Here is a 20,159-nt window from a genome sequence, read left to right on the forward strand (position 1 = left end):
AGGTACCATCAGCGACTTGATCCCGTACGCTTTATTCCTGGAGCTTGCCGTGCGTAGAGTGGTGGATAAAGCTGTGGAGGAGCGTGAACAGGAACAGTTACAGGAAGAAGCATTGTGGGATCCATTCTCATCAGAACCAGATGTTTCCTCAACACCTGAGGCAGCACATAGGGGGAGGAGGAGGAAGAGTCGTGTGGGGAAGAGGAGTCAGATTCGGATGATAAGGATGGTGTTTCTTTAGAGGAGGAGGCGGCAGCAGAAGAACAACCACAGCAGGCGTCGCAAGGGGCTTGTGCTGCTCAACGTTCCCATGGTATTGTTCGTGGCTGGGTGGAGGAGGAGGACTTACCTGACGTGTCTGAGGAAGAGCAAGAGGAGATGGATAGTACGTCTGGATCCAACTTTGTGCAGATGGCGTCTTTCATGCTGTCCAGCCTGTTGAGGGACCCACGTATAAAAAAACTCAAGGGGTATGAGCTGTACTGGGTGGCCACGCTACTAGACCCTCAGTATAGGCACAAAGTGGCGGAGATGTTTCCAAATCACCAGAAGGCAGAAAGGATGCAGCACTTGCAGAACAAGCTGGCAACTATGCTTAAAATGCGTTTAAGGCAGAGTGATGTCACAGCACAACGCAATAAAGGTACCACTGCTAGTAATCATTCTCCCATGTCCACGCAGGCAAGGACAGGACGCTTCAGCGATCTCATGGTGATGTCGGAAATGCGGACATTCTTTAGTCCAACGCCTCACCTTAGCCCTTCCGGATCCACCCTCCACCAACGCCTGGACTGGCAGGTAGCTGACTACCTGGCCTTAAGTGTGGATGTAGAAACTGTGAGCAGCGATGAACCCTTGGACTACTGGGTGCGCAGGCTTGACCTGTGGCCAGAGCTGTCTTAATTTGCCATCCAACTTCTGTCTTGCCCTGCCTCAAGCGTCCTGTCAGAAAGGACCTTCAGCACAGCTGGAAGCATTGTTACTGAAAAGAGAAGTCGCCAAAGTCACAAAATGTTCAGTACCTCACCTTTATCAAAATGAATGATTCATGGATCCCGGAGGGCTACTGCCAGCCCGAAGACTTAGTCAGTCCCCACACACAGCATCTCTGCCTGCATGCCGTGTGACTGCCTGCCCCAAGACTAAGTCGCTCCCCACAGAGCACCTCTGCCCGCAGGCCGCTTGACTGCCTTCCCTGCCACCACCAACAGGGTCCAGAACTCCATGTGGATTCCTGAATTTTTAAGGCCACTGCTAGCAGCGCCCGCTGTACTCTAATTACTGTACTCTAATTACACTCCCTGATTGATGTATTCACATGCAAGATGTTTTAAAGCACTTTAGGCCTGCAATTTAGCATTCAATGTGATTTCTGCCCTTAAAACGCTGCTTTACATCAAATCCAGAGTTTTCCCCGGGACTTTTGGCGTCTATCCCACTCATCCATGCAAAAACTGTTAGATGTTAGACCCCTTGAAACATCTTTTCCATCACTTTTGTGGCCAGCATAAGTGTTTCTAGTTTTCAAAGTTCGCCTCCCCATTGAAGTGTATTGCGGTTCGCATAAGTTTGCGAGAACCGAACTTTTGCGGAAGTTCGCGTTTGCGGTTCGCGAACCGAAAATCGGAGGTTTGGGCAATCTCTAGCTGGGAGCACACTCGTCTTCTTTTTTATGCATTCTCTGCACACCATGTGTGTTTGTATGTGTGAAAACAGGCACGTTTTATGACAGAAGCTAATGTAATTGGTAGAGAAAATGTGTGCAGTGTTTTACTGCAGGGGGAAAACACATTCAAGTGTGCCACCTGATAAACATTGCTTTGCAGTTTATCTGTGCAGAAGTGGGGGGAGAACTTGGTGGGAGGGGGCCCCATCCAAAGGTTCTCAGGGGGGCCCGGTGATTTCTAGTTACGCCCCTGCTTTATGCACAAAGCTGCAGTAATATTGCTATGCACACAGGCAGTGCATGACAATAATACAGTTACTATCAGCAGCAGGTTACCGTGAGATACGCTATTGGCATACTCACAAGTACTCAGATCCTGCGAGCGTTTCTACGATAACTCGCTTTAGTAATCAACCCCAATATTTCCTAACTAAAGCTTTATCTATTCTTACCTGCCTATTATGTTTTCCTGCAGTTGAGGTGAAAAAACAAGAGGGATAATTAATTAGATACGTTTTGTGAATCCACCTCTCTGTAACTGCTATTTTACTTACAATTATCAACCTTTCAATAAGCTGAATGTTATTTATTTCAATATGATCCAGTCCATGTTTGCAATATTTTACCACACAACGGGGTAGATTCATCAAATGCTGGTAATACCATCTCTTCCGCATGCAGCACTGCAAGTTATGCCAGTAGCACGACTCACAGTACTAGAGTAGCACTAGCATGACCGCTACTGGTGTAACTTGCGATTCTGCATACAGAAGTGACGGTAATAATGTCGTGCGCTATGTGAGCAACGCAGTATTACCGGCATTTGATGAATCTGGCCCAACAGCAGCCAGATAAAAAAAGAGAACCCAGTAGACCAATACTTACGAATCGGGGATACATAAGATCAGTGATGCTCATCCGGATTTCGGATATCCGGGTAACTCGGATATCCGACCATTTTTACACTATCCGGCCGGATCCGGATTCCGGATAGTTGGGCACAAATCCGGCTATCTGTGGATAGTTTCACCCATGACCCGGATATCCGCGGATTTCTACCAGATATCTGAATCCGATTACTAGTTCAGTGGCAAAAAGGACCACCACTCTCTCTCACTCTCTCTTTCCAGGGATTTGTAGGCTGTCAAAAGCAAGCTCACATACATTGGCCAGGAATCAAACCCAGGTCAGCTGCTTGGAAGGTGGGCACCACGAGTGAGTACTATATATCACTTGCACGGTTGAGTGGTGAAGCATGCAAGATAATTGTTGAAACAGTATTACGCTATGTAAAGTTGTCTTTTTAGGACTCAGGACTGAAAGCACGCAGTGGATTACATTGCATTCACAATTATACATATATAACTTTTTCTATTTATAATATTTTTGATGAGTATGTGATTTTAAGGCTATTTATTCAATTAAAAATATATAAATTATTCTATTCATGTTATTTGTAGTGATGTATTTTAAGGATTAAATATATTATTGTTTATGTGTGTGTAAGGGTGTTTGTGCAATGGGAATGGTTAGGGTTAGGTACCACCAAGGGGATGGTTAGGTTTAGGCACCACCAGGTGGGTGGTTAGGGTTAGGCACCACACAGGGGGGGGGGGTTAGGCACCACCGGGGGAAGCAGTAAAAAAAAGGGTGCATATGACTAATGGACAAAAAGGGCACCGCCATATACTTCAATGCAAAAAATCAGCTATTGGGCGCCCGACGGGAAATTTGGGCGCCCGAGAAATAGCGGTTGCAGGGATTGTTTTAAAGAGAATCTGTACTCTAATATTCTTACAATAAAAAGCATACCATTCTATTCATTATTTTCTCCTGGGCCCCTCTGTGCTGTTTCTGTCACTCCCTGCTGCAATCCTGGCTTGTAATTAACAGTTTTAGGCAGTGTTTACAAACAAACTAACCAGCTTCTAATAGGCTCAGCTAAGCATAGTGTGTGAGTCACTCAGAGTATGCAGGGGGCCTGCAGAGGGTGTGTATCGCTTCTACCAATCACAAGCAGCCCTGCACATTCCACACAATCAAGCATTAGCCCGACAAACAGGACAGAGGAAAGATACATTGATTTATTACAGAGACAGTGCAGTTAGGAAAGACTGCAGTAAGCCAGAGCAGATTAGAACAGGCATAGGAACTTATAGGATAGAAGAACTAAGGCTGAAAAATTTGTTACAGAGTCTCTTTAACAAAAGTTTTCATTTACGGAATAAGGTTTATTACAAATATCATTTACAAACTCGTTTTGACTTTGTGTTTTACTTATTTTATCATATTTAAATTTCGCTTAAAGGAGGTTTTACTTATTTTTTCATTTTTACATTTTGCTTTCAGGACTCTAACAACTAAATTTTCGTTTACACATATTTTATCATTTTAAAATTTGTTTTTATACGTATAATGCTTAAATATAATTTTTAAGCTTATTCTATTAGAAATATATTGCTTTTGGTTTTAACTTTGGTTTTTAGACGTATAATGTGTCGATTATAGTTGTCAGATTTATTAACTTACTAATTTATCGCTTTTAATATTACCGTTATTTTAAGGTTTTTAATGCGTACCCTAACCCTAACCCCCTAAAATTCTCAAAGCACCCCTAAAGCACCCCCCAGCGTGAACTGACTTTCGGCGTCTAATAGATGCCATGTCAGTTCACCAGCAGCAGCAGCCTGCAGCTCCAGCAGCGGTAGAGCAGGGCTACGGTAAAATGGCGTCTGAAGCCCTGCACTGGAGACTTTGAGTCTGCAGTGCAGGGCTTCGGGCGCCAATTTCCCGTAGCCCTGCTCTCAGCGCGGGAGTTTCAGTTGCTGACTAGCAGAGGAACGTGGGAGCTGCGTGCCGAATGGAGACCGGGACAGGAGTTCCTCAGCAGGTGAGTAAATGTTTTTTTTTTATTTATTAGCAGGTGTATTTTCTGGTCAAGTCTGCCACACGATTGAAGTGTTTTCTGGTCAGGTCTGCCACTTGATTGAAGTGTTTTCTGGTCAGGTCTGCTACATGATTGAAATGTTTTCTGGTCAGGTCTGCCACATAATTGAACGTATTTTCTGGTCAAGTCTGCCACATGATTGCACGTATTTTCTGGTCAAATCTGCCGACATGATTGAACGAGTTTTCTGGTCAAATCTGCCACATGATTGAACGTGTTTTCTGGTCAAATCTGCACTTTTAAAGGGAACCCGAGATGAGAATAATATTGAGGCTGCTATATTTATTTCCTTTTAAGCAATACCAGTTGCCTGGCTGCCGTGCTGGTCCTCTGCCTCTAATTCTTTCAACCATAGACCCTGAACAAGCATGCAGCAGGTCAGGGGTTTCTGACAATATTGTCAGAACTGACAAGATTAGCTGCATGCTTGTTTCTGGTGTAATTCAATTCACTACTGCAGCCAAATAGATCAGCAGGGCTGCCAGGCAACTAGTATTGTTTAAAAGGAAATACATATGGCAGCCTCCATATCACTCTCACCTCGGGTTCACTTTAAATTACAGTTAGCTCCGCCCTCATCTGGTCATGGCCATGCCCATGGGATGGTTAGGGTTAGGCACCACCAGGGGGATGGTTAGGGTTAGGAACCACCAAGGGGATGGTTAGGTTTAGGCACCAACAAGTGGGTGGTTAGGGTTAGGCACCACCAGGGGAGATTTAGGGTTAGGCACCACCAGAAGGGTCCTAGGGTTAAGCACCACCAGGGGGGTCTTAGGGTTAGGCACCACCAGGGGGGTGGTTATGGTTAGGCACCACCAGGGGAAATTTAGGGTTAGGCACCACCAGGGGGGTCTTAGGGTTAGGAACCACCAGGGGGGTGGATAGGGTTAGGCACCACCAGGGGGGTGGTTAGGGTTAGGCACCAACAGGGAGTGGTTAGGGTTAGGCACCACCAGGGAGGAGGTTAGGGTTAGGCACCACCAGGGAGGTGGTTAGGGTTAGGCACCACCAGGGGGGTGGTTAGAGTTAGGCACCACCAGGGAGGTCTAGAGGTTAGGGATAGGTACAGGGAGGGTTCTGTGTGAGAGTAGGGTGTAGTTACAGTACAATATTTGTAATATATACAGTTTATTAAATTATGTATATTTACACAAAGGGGGGGGGGGGGTCTAGGGGTTAGGGATAGGGAATTTCCTGTGTGAGCCTACAGTTAGGTATAATAGCAGTAAAATACCTGTAAAATCTACCATTGTATTACTATGCTTAATACAAGTGTAAATATTGTTTTTTGTTATAGACGCTATTTGACGTTTCATTTCCAAATTCATTTTTTGTTGTAGACGGTATTTTTCCATTTCATTTCCATTTATTCAACTTATTTAACACTAGATTTTCATTTATAAGCTATAAACGAAAAATATTGTTTTACATTACAACTTATAATTTCAGCTATATCCCCACCCTTTTTTCCAGGCACCCTTTTTTGATGCACGTCCACCAGGGAGGGGTGGTGGTGGTTAGGGTTAGGCACCACCGGGGGGTTTTAGGGTTAGGCACCACCAGGGGGGTGGTTAGGTACCACCAGGGGGGTGGTTAGGGTTAGGCACCACCAGGGGGGTGGTTAGGGTTAGGCACCACCAGGGGCATGTAGTGGTTAGGAATAGGTGCAGGGAGGGTTCTGTGTGAGAGTAAGGTTAGGTATAGTTGCAGTAAAATACCTGTAATATCTACAATTGTATTACTATGTTTAATACAAGTGTAAATATTATTTTTTGTTATAGACAGTATTTTGCTGTTTCATTTCCGATATCAATTTTTGTTAAAGATGGTATTTTGCTGTTTCATTTCCATTTAGTCAACATATTTAGCACTTGATTTTCGTTTATAAGCTGTAAACGAAAAATATTGTTTTAGATAAAAACTTATAATTTCAGCTATATCCCGTGCCCTTTTTTCCAGACGCCCTTTTTGTAAGTATGCTGCTGTCCTGCTGCTCCTCTGCCTGATGGCAGGGGTCGCAGAGGTGATTGTTATGCCTATAATTCAGACACTACTGCAGCCAAAGAGATCAGCAGGACTGCCAGACAACCAGTATTGTTTAAAAGGAAATAAATATGGCAGCCTCTATATACCTCTCACTTCAGGTGTACTTTAACCACTTATCAGACCTGCGCCAGTATATCTACACCCCTTGAGACTTTATCGTAGGTCCAGGGGTGTATATATACGTACCTCGCTGCGATCGGCTGTCGCACGCTCATTCGCATTCTCAACACTCTCCGATGGTAGTAGTCTGATCGTGAATCATAGAAGATAAAACATTTAATTGAATAAGGGCCAATGTGCAAGTTTGATTTTAAAGGTACATGCTCCACAAAAGGACACTAGCTGTACAAGGGGGACATAATAATTGGGGAGCTTAGGAGGAGAAGATCCACAAGACGCTCCTGGACCATGAACACGCCAGGTTTAGTATATTTTTTTCCTGGTTTTTGTCCTCTAAACCTAGGTGCCTCATATTGTCCAAAAAATACAGTATTTTATGCGGATAATGGAGGCATGACAATTGATTTTTTTGATGCAGTGTTCTAGAACATACTTTTTTATGTCCCCTTTTACACTCACAGTAATTCCTCTATGTTGCTTTTTGACAGATCTGCCATCAGGACACCGAAATGAGGACCCTCCAAGTTGTTATGTGACAGGTCAAGTTTCCTTAGGGTCTGGTTATATCTTATCCCACGTGCCAAGTGCACACACGAATCGTCGGTCAGCGTATTATGGTGCAAGCTATAAAGGAAGAGAACAATGTTAACAGAGAGCCGTAAAAGGAAGCATACTATTTACCGTTTTATTGTGCTCATAGTTGCCTCTCTAACATAATCTGTCTGACGCAAGAGGGATATGGATGCTGCCTGATTTATTTCTTTTAAACAATACCAGTTGCCTGGCTTTCCTGCTGATCATCCGCATCTAATACTTTTAGCCATAGACCCTGAACAAGCATGCAGCAGATCAGATGTTCCTGACATTGTCAGATTTACTGCGTGCTTGTTTCTGGTGTTATTCAGAAACTACTGCAGCCAAATACCTCAGCAGCACAGCTACTAGGCAAATGGTATTGTTTAAAAGGAAATAAATATGGCAGCCGCCATATTCTTCTCACTTCAGTTGTCCTTTAACTTTAATTCATCCTAAGCCTTTACTAGACATTCTTGATCCATTATAGATGTTGAGCAGTCTCCAAACTGTGTGTCCAGACTCTCAATAGCTATGGATGTACGTAAGCTATAGCAGGCCTACAGGCTTCCCAACTAAAAGGGATGTCTTCCTAAAGTCACCATCAATTTTTGTCTCTAGGATGTCCTTAAAAAGAAAACTTCTAACAAAAAAAAGTGCCCCAGGGAGTACTTACCTCGGTTGGGGGAAGCCTCTGGATCCTACCGATGCTTCCCCGTCCTCCGCTGTCCCACGGTGGACTCGCTGAGCCCCTCTGAAAAGCGGGCATGTACGTTTTTCCCTTCCCTGCTCCAGCGCAGGCGTAGTAGCAGCTCTCGTCTCGACTTGGGATCATGCGGAAATAGCCGATCCCAGTCGGGGGTCCACTCTACTGCGCAGGCGCAAGTCGCCTGCTCCTGCGCAGTAGAGCAGACCCAACTGGGATCGACTATTTCCGCCTTATCCCGAGCTGAGAGCCACTACTGTGCCTGCTCCGGAGCCAGGGAAAGTAAATATTGCAGGCGCTACTGCGCCTGCGCCACAGCCGGACAAAATATCTGCTGTGGTTTCAGAGGGGCCCAGCCAGACCACCTTGGGACAGAGGAGGATGGGGGAAGCTTCCCCCTCCAGAGGTAAGTACCCCCCAGGGGCACTTTTTTTGTTACAGGGTCTCTTTAAAAGAAACTGAGCCATCCATCGGAACAGTGCAGGCTGAGCTAACGTTATGATGGATGCATCCACCAGAGGCGCAGTATAAATAGTTAACAATTCTTATATATTTACAAGATACAGGTTCTACAACCATTTTCAGTTAGTAATAACTTAAACATGTCAGCCCCCCCCCCCCCCCCCTAGCAAAATCCTGCAGGCCACCCCACTCCCACCCGACACTTTGAGTAGCCTAGGTGTGCTGCTACACCTCTACCCTTCAATTGTCACAGAGCAGCAGCAAAGCATGATACTATATCTGCTTCTAGTAGCAGGACAGGTCCTCACTTCTCTGTTAACCACCCTGGCGTTCTGATTAAATCGCCAGGGTGGCTGCGGGAGGGTTTTTTTTAGATAAAAAAAAAACTATTTCATGCAGCCAACTGAAAGTTGGCTGCATGAAAGCCCACTAGAGGGCGCTCCGGAGGCGATCTTCCGATCGCCTCCGGCGGCAAGAGATAACACGGAAGGCCGCAATGAGCGGCCCTCCGTGTTTCGCTTCCCTCGTCGCCATGGCGACGAGCGGAGTGACGTCATTGACGTCAGCCGACGTCTTGACGTCAGCCGCCTCCGATCCAGCCCTTAGCGCTGGCCGGAACTGTTTGTTCCGGCTACGCTGGGCTCGGGCGGCTGGGGGGACCCTCTTTCGCCGCTGCACGCGGCGGATCGCCGCGCTGCAGCGGCGATCAGGCAGCACACGCGGCTGGCAAAGTGCCGGCTGCGTGTGCTGCTTTTTATTTGGTGCAAATCGGCCCAGCAGGGCCTGAGCTGCAGCCTCTGGCGGTGTTGGACGAGCTGAGCTCGTCCAGACCGCTCAGCTGGTTAAAGACACGATACAGCCTATCATGTTGTGGCTCCCATTTCTGCATGTCACATGACATGCATTGAGAGCCACAAGGTGAGGGGCTGTGTGGTGCTGAGTTGCGTTGAAGAGAAGAGTGAGGCATTTCTCACAACTGGAAGTAGGTAAAATATCACTCTGTGCTGCTACTGCTCTGCAACAAGTCATCACTGGAGCTCCCCCTCCCTCCTGCAGCAGTGTGGGTCGCAGAGGCTATTGCTATACCCTGTAGATAGTTGTCGCCTGTGCTTAATGAGCGATGCGCCCATGCATACGGCCCCGGCTGCGTCCAGCAAAGCAGATTGGTTAATGTGAAAAAGTGTTTCCAAAGCCTATCAAAGTTCCTGATTCATGAATGATTGCTGATGTAACCAACAGCAGTGATCATTTGTTAAAAGTCTGCAAAAATATACAAACTTAGATTTTCCTTTTCGCTTAGGATGCTGTGATTCAGCGTCCTAAGCAGAAAAGAGACATCTAGTAGACAAATTCATTAGTGCAGCATAAAAAAAATCCTATAACTATAAATAAAAAAGCCCATCAACCCCTTCTGTCCCTTCCCCAACCCAATAGTTACCAAAATAAAAAAACTTGTAAAAAACAAAATCAAAATGAAAGAATTTTTAAAGAGAACCCGAGGTGGGATTTAAGAATGTTGGTAGGGCACAGAGGTTGGTTGTGCATACTATCACCAGCCTCTGTTACTGTACAGCGCTCCCCCAGCCCCCCCCCCCCCCCCCCCCCTTGCGCTCTGCTGTCCCACGTAATAAAAACCGCTGTGCTAGCGACATGCAGGTTGTCGCTAGCACGCTCTTTACCTATGTGCTGCCATTCAGCGCCGCTCCCCCCCCCCCCTCTATATCGCCGCTCTCCGCCTGCGTCCCTTCGCTCCCACTGATTGAAGAGAAGGGACACAGGTGGATAGCGGCGATATAGAGGAGGCGGGGGAGCAGAGCTGAATGGCAGCACATAGGTAAAGAGCGTGCTAGCGACAACCTGCATGTCGCTAGCACAGTGTTTTTTATTACGGGGGACAGCAGACCGCAGGGGGGGCCTGAGGGAGAGCTGTACAGTAACAGAGGCTGGTGATAGTATGCACAACCAGCCTCTGTGCTCTACTAACATTCTTAAATCCCACCTCGGGTTCTCTTTAAAGGTAATACATAAATTGTTACGTTAGAGACTTAGGGCTTGATTCACAAAGCGGTGCTAACCTACTTAGCGCGTCTAAAGTCTTTAGACGCGCTAACCAGGGTGCTAAGTAGGTTAGCACCGGATTTCTCAATCAGATCGTGCGCTAACTTTGCGCACGTAAAGTTTTACGCGCGCTAAGTCCCATAGGCTTTAATGGGCACTTCGCGCGGTGCGCCCTGTGCTCTGTGCAGTACGCGCATAAAGTTTTACGCGCATAAAGTTTTGCGCGTGTAAAGTTTTATGCGCGAAAAGCTTGTTTAGACGTGCTAAGGGGGTTTTCACAGGCGTGCTAACAGTTAGCACCGCTTTGTGAATCAAGCCCTTATTGTTTTATATATGTATGCCATTATAATATATTATTGTTCCAAGTGACCGCCCCTATACTGCCAGTCGCTAGAGTCGCCTCTGACTGTATACCATATGTTTTGTAAAATCCACACAGAAATGTTACTTGTTGCACTTACATTAATTCTTCTATATTGCTTGTTTTCAGAGCATCCATAAAATTATTGAAATCTGGACCCTCCATGCTGTTTTTAGACAGATCAAGTGTTCTCAAGATCTGGTTATTTCTTATTCCATGTGCCAGATGGTTGCAGGAATTAACAGTCAGGCCATTGGCACCCAACCTGTAGTTGAAAACAAGAAAGACAACAGATATTTGTTGAATACATTTCAACTGGGAAACTTTTTGTTGCACTATGTTATTCAAGAAGAACCCTTCAGTTCCTCACACTAGGTAAGCAAACTAAGCCCAGATTTGTGACATAAGGGACTTTTGGTTTGGTTTGGTGTCATAGGGCTTGATTTACTAAGAGGTGCTAACCTACTTAGCACGTCTAAAGTCTTAAGACGCGCTAACCAGGGTGCTAAGTAGGTTAGCACCGGATTTCTCAATCAGATCACGTGCAAAGTTTTACGCGCGCAATGTTCTATGCGCGCGCTAAGTCACATAGACTTTAATGGGCACTTCGCGCGGAGCGCCCTGCGCTCTGTGCAGTGCGCGCGCAAAACTTTGCGCGCGGTACTTTGCGCACGATCACTACTTCTCACATTTCAACTGAGTTTAGACGTGCTAAGGGCCAGTGCTAAAGTTAGCACCGTTTTGTAAATCAAGCCCATAGTGTTTTCAAAGTCAAAGCATTCAGCCTCTGATTAGATAGTAGGATTTTCTGATAGACTGGTGAAAGAGGAAGCTCTGCAAAGATATGCTTAATGGAATGATTATGTTTAGTAATGGCCGAACCTGTTCAGCGGCCACCCTATACTTTCCCATAGAGCCATTTCTTGACCCTTCACCCTGAAGTCAGGGGGGACAGGATGGCAAATTAGACATGATCAACACATGGGGATTAGCTGCACGCTGCATGTGTTACAGTACAGTGTTACATGTGTTAAATAAAGTGTCAAGGGCATTTGTGACAATACTCCTTGGCTGGTCACTCTATAACAATCAAGACAGGCAGCGGCAGGCCAAAGAGCAGAGGTACTAGGGATCGTGGTGGTGCGTCATCTCGTGGCCGTGGCATATGTGATCGACTGCAGAAGAAAACCATTACTTCCCAGAATGCAAAAGAGATGCCTGATGTTCCACCTCTTACTCAGCTTACTCAGCATTCCACCTCTTCTACCTCTTCTGCTGCCAACATTCCTGCACCCTCCTCATCCTCTCTGTTATGTTTAACCGCAAGGTGCTATCACCGCAGGCATTGACGGACCTGAGTGATGTGCAAGCGCTACTGCCATTGGATGAAGGAGAAGAGCAAAGCAGACACTCAGGCGACAGTCCCCAGGTCACCACAAGGTGTATTGTCCCTGCTGCTGCAGCCTACTGTGAGCTTGAAACTGTAAGCAATGAGGGTGATGATGATATGGTGATGGATGTCTCATGGGTGCCCACAAGAGAGGAACAGGAAGAGGAGAGTTCAGAGGGAGAGATAGATCCTCGGAGAGAGGGGAAAAGGGTAAGAAGCAGGGAGAAGATGCAGAAGACAGGATGCAAACACCTGGGGTCAGCCAGAAAACGTGTCCAATCACTTCTAGCGGTACTAGATCAGCCACACACAGGGCTCGTTAATGTGGAAATATTGTGGAAATATTTCTATGAGTTTGCGGTTGACAGAACCAGAATTTTATTCACAAAAAGAATATTCTGGTATAATGCACCATTCTGTGTAATTACCAAAATGAGTAATATATTGCGCATGTACATGGAAGAAAAACATATAGCTGAGTGACAACATATAAAAACATTTTTTTACCAAAAACCTGAATAACCAAATGATTACCTTGGGTTGTAACAGCAAATGGCAGCAGCTAGACCTCTTTGGCACCAAACAAAACAGGCCCAGGGACAGCAGGCAGACCACCTCAGACAGCAGGACAGATAATGCGGCAGAGTTTCCTCCAAAATACACATAATGTGGCAGTGTATCTCTCAAAATACACATAATGTGGCAGCGTCTCTTCCACAAAATACACATATAATGCGGCAGTGTTTCCTCCAAAATACACATAATGTGCATTTGTCTTAAAGAGAACCCGAGGTGGCTTTGTATAACGTTAGTGGGGCACAGAGGCTGGTTGGGCACACTAACACCAGCCTCTGTTGCCCCATGGTGTGTGTCAAAGACCCCCCTGCTCGCCGCTATCCTTCCCGCAGTGCTGGCGACACGCAGCGCGTCGCCAGCACAATGTTTACCCTAGCGCTGTCTGTCAGCGCCGCTCCCCCGCCTCCTCCGCATCGCCGCTACCCGCCCTCGTCCCTTCCCTCCAATCAGCGTGAGGGAAGGGACGAGGGCGGGTAGCGGCGATGCGGAGGAGGCGGCGGAGCGGCGCTGACAGACAGCGCTAGGGTAAACATTGTGCTGGCGACACGCTGCGTGTCGCCAGCATTGCGGGGGTATAGCGGCGAGCAGGGGGGTCTTTGACACACACCATGGGGCAACAGAGGCTGGTGTTAGTGTGCCCAACCAGCCTCTGTGCCCCACTAACGTTATACAAAGCCACCTCGGGTTCTCTTTAAAGGACAACTGTAGTGATAGAGATATGGAGGCTGCCATATTTTTCTCCTTTTAGGCTACTTGCACACTAAGACGTTGCGTTAGGTGCCACGTTAAGGTCGCATAACGTGCACCTAACGCGACGCCTGGTGCTCTTCTATGTGGACGTCAGAGTGAGCCGCGTTGTGCAGCTCACTCTGGCGTCACTCTACAGATAAATTGCATCTGTACAGATAAATTGCACTTACATCAATTCCTCTATCTGACTTGTTTTCAGTGCTTCCATGAGGTCAATAAAATGAAGTCCCTCTATGTTGTTATTAGACAGGTCAAGTCTCCTCAAGATCTTGTTATCTCTTATTCCAGATGCCAGTTCAGTACATGAATTGTGTGTCAGTGTATTTCTTTTCAAGCTTAAAAAAAGAGAAGAATGTTAACTTGTGTTATATGAACATGCAAAAAAAATTGGCCACACACATGGATGCACTGTGCACAGCTGGTGATGGCTATTTATGGGAGGTCACTAAAAGTGGCCACTAATGGTCCAATTTGTAGCGAAAAATCATTAGAGCGATCAGAAATTCTGATCAGATTTGTTCGAAATAATCTCAGTTGATGGGCACAATCGATTATGAACGATTATAAAAAAATTCGTTCGACTGGATTTTTGTCAAACCAAAATTTGGATTTTCTTGATTGGTTGTGATAGATAGGAAGCAAAGATTGGTTTATTGATGGTGTAGTGGGCGATTTTTCCTCCGATCAGAATTTCTGATCGCTCAAACGATTTTTTGCTAGAAATTGGACCATTAGTGGCCACCTTTAGCTGAATCCTGGCCATTAGCAATGGCGTAGCATTTTCCTATCCAGTGCTGCTGCACTAATATATTTATAGTGTGCAGGGTATGTACTTACATAATTTTACCAGACTTTTTTTCAGGACATATATCCATAAAACATCCCCACACACTACACTAAAAGTATTTTGACATTTAGTAAAATTACTGTAATAATGAAAAAAAAAAGCATGCCCCCTCCCCCATTAACTTTTTACCTCCCATGCTAGCTGGTATAGCCCAGGGATTATGGAGCCCATCAGAATCAGATTTATTTGCCAAGTACAAAGGGGGGTTGTACCTGTATTTGGTTTTGGCACATAAAGGGTCGGTGATGTAACAATGTAACATACAATGCACATGCGGAGCTACCTTCTGCGAAACTCACACGCTGCACAGTGAGATCAGGAGCTACACAGACTGACCATGGGGTAGTTAGATGGGGCAGAGAAGATAGAGAGGTCAGAGGTCTGTGGAGCCTGGTATCCCTGGGGAATAAAGAAAGTGGTGCTGCCCAGGGGCGTAGCAATAGGGGTTGAAGAGGTAGCCACCGCATTGGGGCCCTTGGGCCAGAGGGGCCCCGAAGGGCCCTCCCTCAACTACAGTATTAACTCTCTATTGATCCTGTTCTGATAATTATCACTTATATAGATACTTTGTAAGCTGTCAATTCTATTGGAATTCCACGTGAAAGACCAATACGAAGTGGTGTACACGTGAGAAGTGGAACGAAATTCATACATGATTCCAAATATTTTTTTTACAAATCAATAACTGCAAAGTGGGGTGTACATAAATATTAAGCCCCCTTTGGTCTGAGTGCAGTCAGTTGCCCATAGACATTGCCTGATGAGTGCTAATGACTAAATAGAGTGCACCTGTGTGTAGTCTAATGTCAGTACAAATACTGTACAGCTGCTCTGTGATGACCTCATAGGTTGTCTAAGAGAATATTGGGAGCAACAACACCATGAAGTCTAAAGAACACACCAGACAGGTTAGGGATTATTATTATTATTATTATTATTATTGAGAAATTTAAAGCAAGCTTAGGCTACAAAAAGATTTCCAAAGCCTTGAACATCCCACGGAGCACTGTTCAAGAGATCATTCAGAAATGGAAGGAGTATGGCACAACTGTAAACCTACCAAGACAAGGCCGTCCACCTAAACTCACAGGCAGAACAAGGAGAGCACTGATCAGAAATACAGTCAAGAGGCCCATGGTGACCCTGGATGAGCTGCAGAGATCTACAGCTCAGGTGGGGGAATCTGTCCATAGGACAACTATTAGTCATGCACTACACAAAGTTGGCCTTTATGGAAGGGTGGCAAGAAGAAAGCCATTGTTAACAGAAAAGCATAAGAAGTCCCGTTTGCAGTTTGCCACAAGCCATGTGGGGGACACAGGAAACATGTGGAAGAAGGTGCTCTGGTCAGATGAGACCAAATAGAATTTTTTGGCCAAAATGCAAAAATGCAAAAAGCTATGTGTGGCGGAAAACTAACACTGCACATCACTCAGAATGCACCATCTCCACTGCCAAATATGGTGGTGGCAGCATCATGCTCTGGGGGTGCTTCTCTTCAGCAGGGACAGGGAATCTAGTCAGAGTTGATGGGAAGATGGATGGAGCCAAATACTGGGCAATCTTGGAAGAAAACCTCTTGGAGTCTGCAAAAGACTTGAGACTGGGACGGAGGTTCACCTTCTAGCAGGACAATGACCCTAAACATAAAGCCAGGGCAACAATGGAATGGTTTAAAACAAAACATATTCATGTGTTAGAATGGCCCAGTCAAAGTCCAGATCGAAATCCAATCGAGAATCTGTGGCAAGATCTGAAAACTGCTGTTAACAAACGCTGTCCATCTAATCTAACTGAGCTGGAGCTGTTTTGCAAAGAAGAATGGGCAAGGATTTCAGTCTCTAGATCTGCAAAGCTGGTAGAGACATACCCTAAAAGACTGGCCGCTGTAATTGCAGCAAAAGGTGGTTCTACAAAGTATTGACTCAGGGGGCTGAATAATTACACACACCCCACTTTGCAGTTATTGATTTGTAAAAAATGTTTGGAATCATGTATGATTTTCGTTCTACTTCTCATGGGTACACCACTTTGTATTGGTCTTTCACATGGAATTCCAATAAAATTTATTCTTGTTTGTGGCAGTAATGGGACAAAATGTGGAAAACTTCAAGGGGGCCGAATACTTTTGCAAGCCACTGTATAGTAATTAAAAAAAAATGAAAAGGATGAATATAAAAGGTACTACAAAGTATTATGAAGTTTATGAATATTATGAATATTTGGGGTAAAAAAAATATGTTCATGTGTGTATATATATATATATATATATATATATATATATATATATATATATATATATATATATATATATATACAGTGGGTTGCAAAAGTATTCGGCCCCCTTGAAGTTTTCCACATTTTCCACATTACTGCCACAAACATGCATCAATTTTATTGGAATTCCATGTGAAAGACCAATACAAACTGGTGTACATGTGAGAAGTGGATCGAAAATCATACATCATTCCAAACATTTTTTACAAATAAATAACTGCAAAGTGGGGTGTGCGTAATTATTGGGCCCCCTGAGTCAATACTTTGTAGAACCACCTTTTACTGCAATTACAGCTGCCAGTCTTTTAGGATATGTCTCTACCAGCTTTGCACATCTAGAGACTGAAATCCTTGCCCATTCTTCTTTGCAAAATAGCTCCAGCCCAGTCAGATTCGATGGACAGCGTTTGTGAACAGCGGTTTTCAGATCTTGCCACAGATTCCCGATTGGATTTAGATCTGGACTTTGACTGGGCCATTCTAACACATAGATATGTTTTGTTTTAAACCATTCCATTGTTGCCCTGGCTTTATGTTTAGGGTCATTGTCCTGCTGGAAGGTGAACCTCCGCTCCAATCTCAAGTCTTTTCCAGCCACCAAGAGGTTTTCTTTGCCCTGTATTTGGCTCCATCCATCTTCCCATCAACTCTGACCAGCTTCCCTGTCCCTGCTGAAGAGATGCACCCCCCGAGCATGATGCTGCCACCACCATATTTGACAGTGGGGATGGTGTGTTCAGAGTGATGTGCAGTGTTAGTTTTCCTCCACACATAGCGTTTTGCATTTTGGCCAAAAAGTTCCATTTTGGTCTCATCTGACCAGAGCACCTTCTTCCACATGGTTGCTGTGTCCCCCACATGGCTTGTGGCAAACTGCAAACGGGACTTCTTATGTTTTCTGTTAACAATGCCTTTCTTCTTGCCACTCTTCCATAAAGGCCAACTTTGTGTAGTGCATGACTAATAGTTGTCCTATAGACAGATTCCCCCACCTGCTCTGTAGATCTCTGCAGCTCGTTCAGAGTCACCATGGGCCTCTTGAGTGCATTTCTGATCAGTGCTCTCCTTGTTTGGCCTGTGAGTTTAGGTGGACGGCCTTGTCTTGGTAGGTTTACAGTTGTGCCATACTCCTTCCATTTCTAAATTATCGCTTGAACAGTGCTCCGTGGGATGTTCAAGGCTTTGGAAATCTTTTTGTAGCCTAAGCCTGCTTTAAATTTCTCAATAACGTGATCCTTGACCTGTCTGTCGTGTTCTTTGGACTTCACGGTGTTGTTGCTCCCAATATTCTCTTAGACAACCTCTGAGGCCGTCACAGAGCAGCTGTATTTGTACTGACATTAGATTACACACAGGTGCACTCTATTTAGTCATTAGCACTCATCAGGCAATGTCTATTGGCAACTGACTGCACTCAGATCAAAGGGGGCCGAATAATTATGCACACACCACTTTGCAGTTATTTATTTGTAAAAAATGTTTGGAATCATGTATGATTTTCGTTCCACTTCTCACGTGTACACCACTTTGTGTTGGCCTTTCATGTGGAATTCCAATAAAATTGATTCATGTTTGTGGCAGTAATATGACAAAATGTGGAAAAGTTCAAGGGGGGCGAATACTTTTGCAACCCACTGTATATATATATATTTATATATATATATATATATATATATATATATATATATAGATATATATAGATATATATAGATATATATATCTATATATATATATATATATAGATAGATAGATAGATAGATAGATAGATAGATAGATAGATAGATAGATAGATAGATAGATAGATATTCAAATAAATGGAAATATGTGGGAAATTTCACAAAACCTCCATCCCAGGGATTACAACCATACTTTAGCATAAAAACATGCACAGAACTTATATATGTCCCCATAAAGTCGCAGGGATGGTCGTAGTCAGCCAACTTCGCTACGCTGGAACTACGCGTAGGTTTTACGCAATTACGCTTCGCCAATCTATGGCTTCGAAATCAAATATTCGCTTCGTATGCATTTAGTACACTACGCGTTAAAATACGCAATTACGCGTAGTGCGAAATGTAGTGTGTGCGGATGCTTTTGCCCGATGCAGAAAATTTTACACATGAATTCCTTTTTAGTTGCTTATACCGGGAACTCTTCTATGCGTACATTCCCCTTTCCAATGCGTACATTTGTAAACATACAATCGCACGTGGAAAATTAAATGCGAGAAACGCATTCGTAGTTCACTACGCAGTACACATGTTAACTACGCATAGTGGGCATAAGCTACGCGTAACAGAACTTTGTTACGTGTAAATTTGTAAGCGTAGTTTTGAAACTTCACCTACGAACTATGATGCGTAGATGCGAACTACGATGCGTAAATTCGCACTGGCGTAGTTTCTGCTCATCCTTGATAAAGTGAACTACACGTTACTCAATTACATTTGGAACAGTAAATGGACAATTAAAAGCATCAATCGGACTCCCTGTTATAATCAATTACGGTAATACTAATTTACCAAAAATGCACACAGACAAAAACGGAGGGGCTAGAAAAAAGGGGAAGAAACATCAAAACCACCAAAATTAAACTACATGTGGACCATCCTGAAGCACCACAGTATTAGTACACCAAGAAAAATGACACACATTAGTGTAATAAGCTCAATTAATATAATGGTGTCCAGAGGAAACCTAAATGATCATACAGAACAGGAACCTATTGTGTAGTGATATAGAGGAATGGAGAAAAAGAGAAAACTAGTTAAGCCAACGAGACCATTAGATGTATGTGGCTACTTCTAGCCTCTCGTTTAACTCTATTGGGGTTAGGAAATTGAATTTAAAAATCCAATAGGATTCCCGTTCACAGAGTTTTCTAAACCTTAACCCTTTATTAAAATTTTTGGCTATGAGTTCTATCCCCATTATCCTCAGATTATCAACCCGCCTCTCATGAACCTCCCAAAAATGTCTGGGCACGGTATGTTTTGTACATCCATCCTGTATTTTCCTCTTGTGCTCACCCCAGTCTTTGCCGCAGAGGTCTAGTAGTCCTACCCACATAATATTTATTCATCCACACATCCACACGACAATAAACAAACAACAAAGGTGGAACCACAATTAATAAATTCCTTCACCTTAACTGTCTCACCCTGTCAACATTATCAAAGACTCGATGTCGCATAAATTTACAACACCCGCACCACTTTTTGTTACATCTAAAATTTCCAATCAACTGTGGAAAAAAGGAAGATGAGCAGGAAGGTTCCTCTAGTCTTATATTTCCAATATTGCTTGGTGCAAGTTTATTTTTAATAGAACTCTCTTTTTTAAAAATGACCTCTGGGTTATCTGATAACTGATTTTTCAAC

At 44.4% G+C, this 20,159-nt stretch overlaps 1 protein-coding gene across 1 annotated transcript in view; it reads right to left on the reverse strand.

Annotated features, from left to right (window-relative positions):
• Positions 1 to 20,159, reverse strand: part of LOC137532576 (NACHT, LRR and PYD domains-containing protein 12-like) — a 184,218-nt gene that overhangs the window by 22,660 nt on the left and 141,399 nt on the right. Inside the window, exons 9-11 of the mRNA XM_068253231.1 lie at positions 13,826 to 13,990; positions 11,040 to 11,204; positions 7,239 to 7,403 (exon numbers count right to left, since the gene is read on the reverse strand). Of these exons, the coding sequence (XP_068109332.1) occupies positions 7,239 to 7,403; positions 11,040 to 11,204; positions 13,826 to 13,990 (495 nt within the window). The remainder of the gene's footprint in view (positions 1 to 7,238; positions 7,404 to 11,039; positions 11,205 to 13,825; positions 13,991 to 20,159) is intronic.

The sequence above is a fragment of the Hyperolius riggenbachi genome, chromosome 9, assembly GCF_040937935.1.
Source record: "Hyperolius riggenbachi isolate aHypRig1 chromosome 9, aHypRig1.pri, whole genome shotgun sequence".
In the NCBI taxonomy this organism is placed as follows: Eukaryota; Metazoa; Chordata; class Amphibia; order Anura; family Hyperoliidae; genus Hyperolius; species Hyperolius riggenbachi.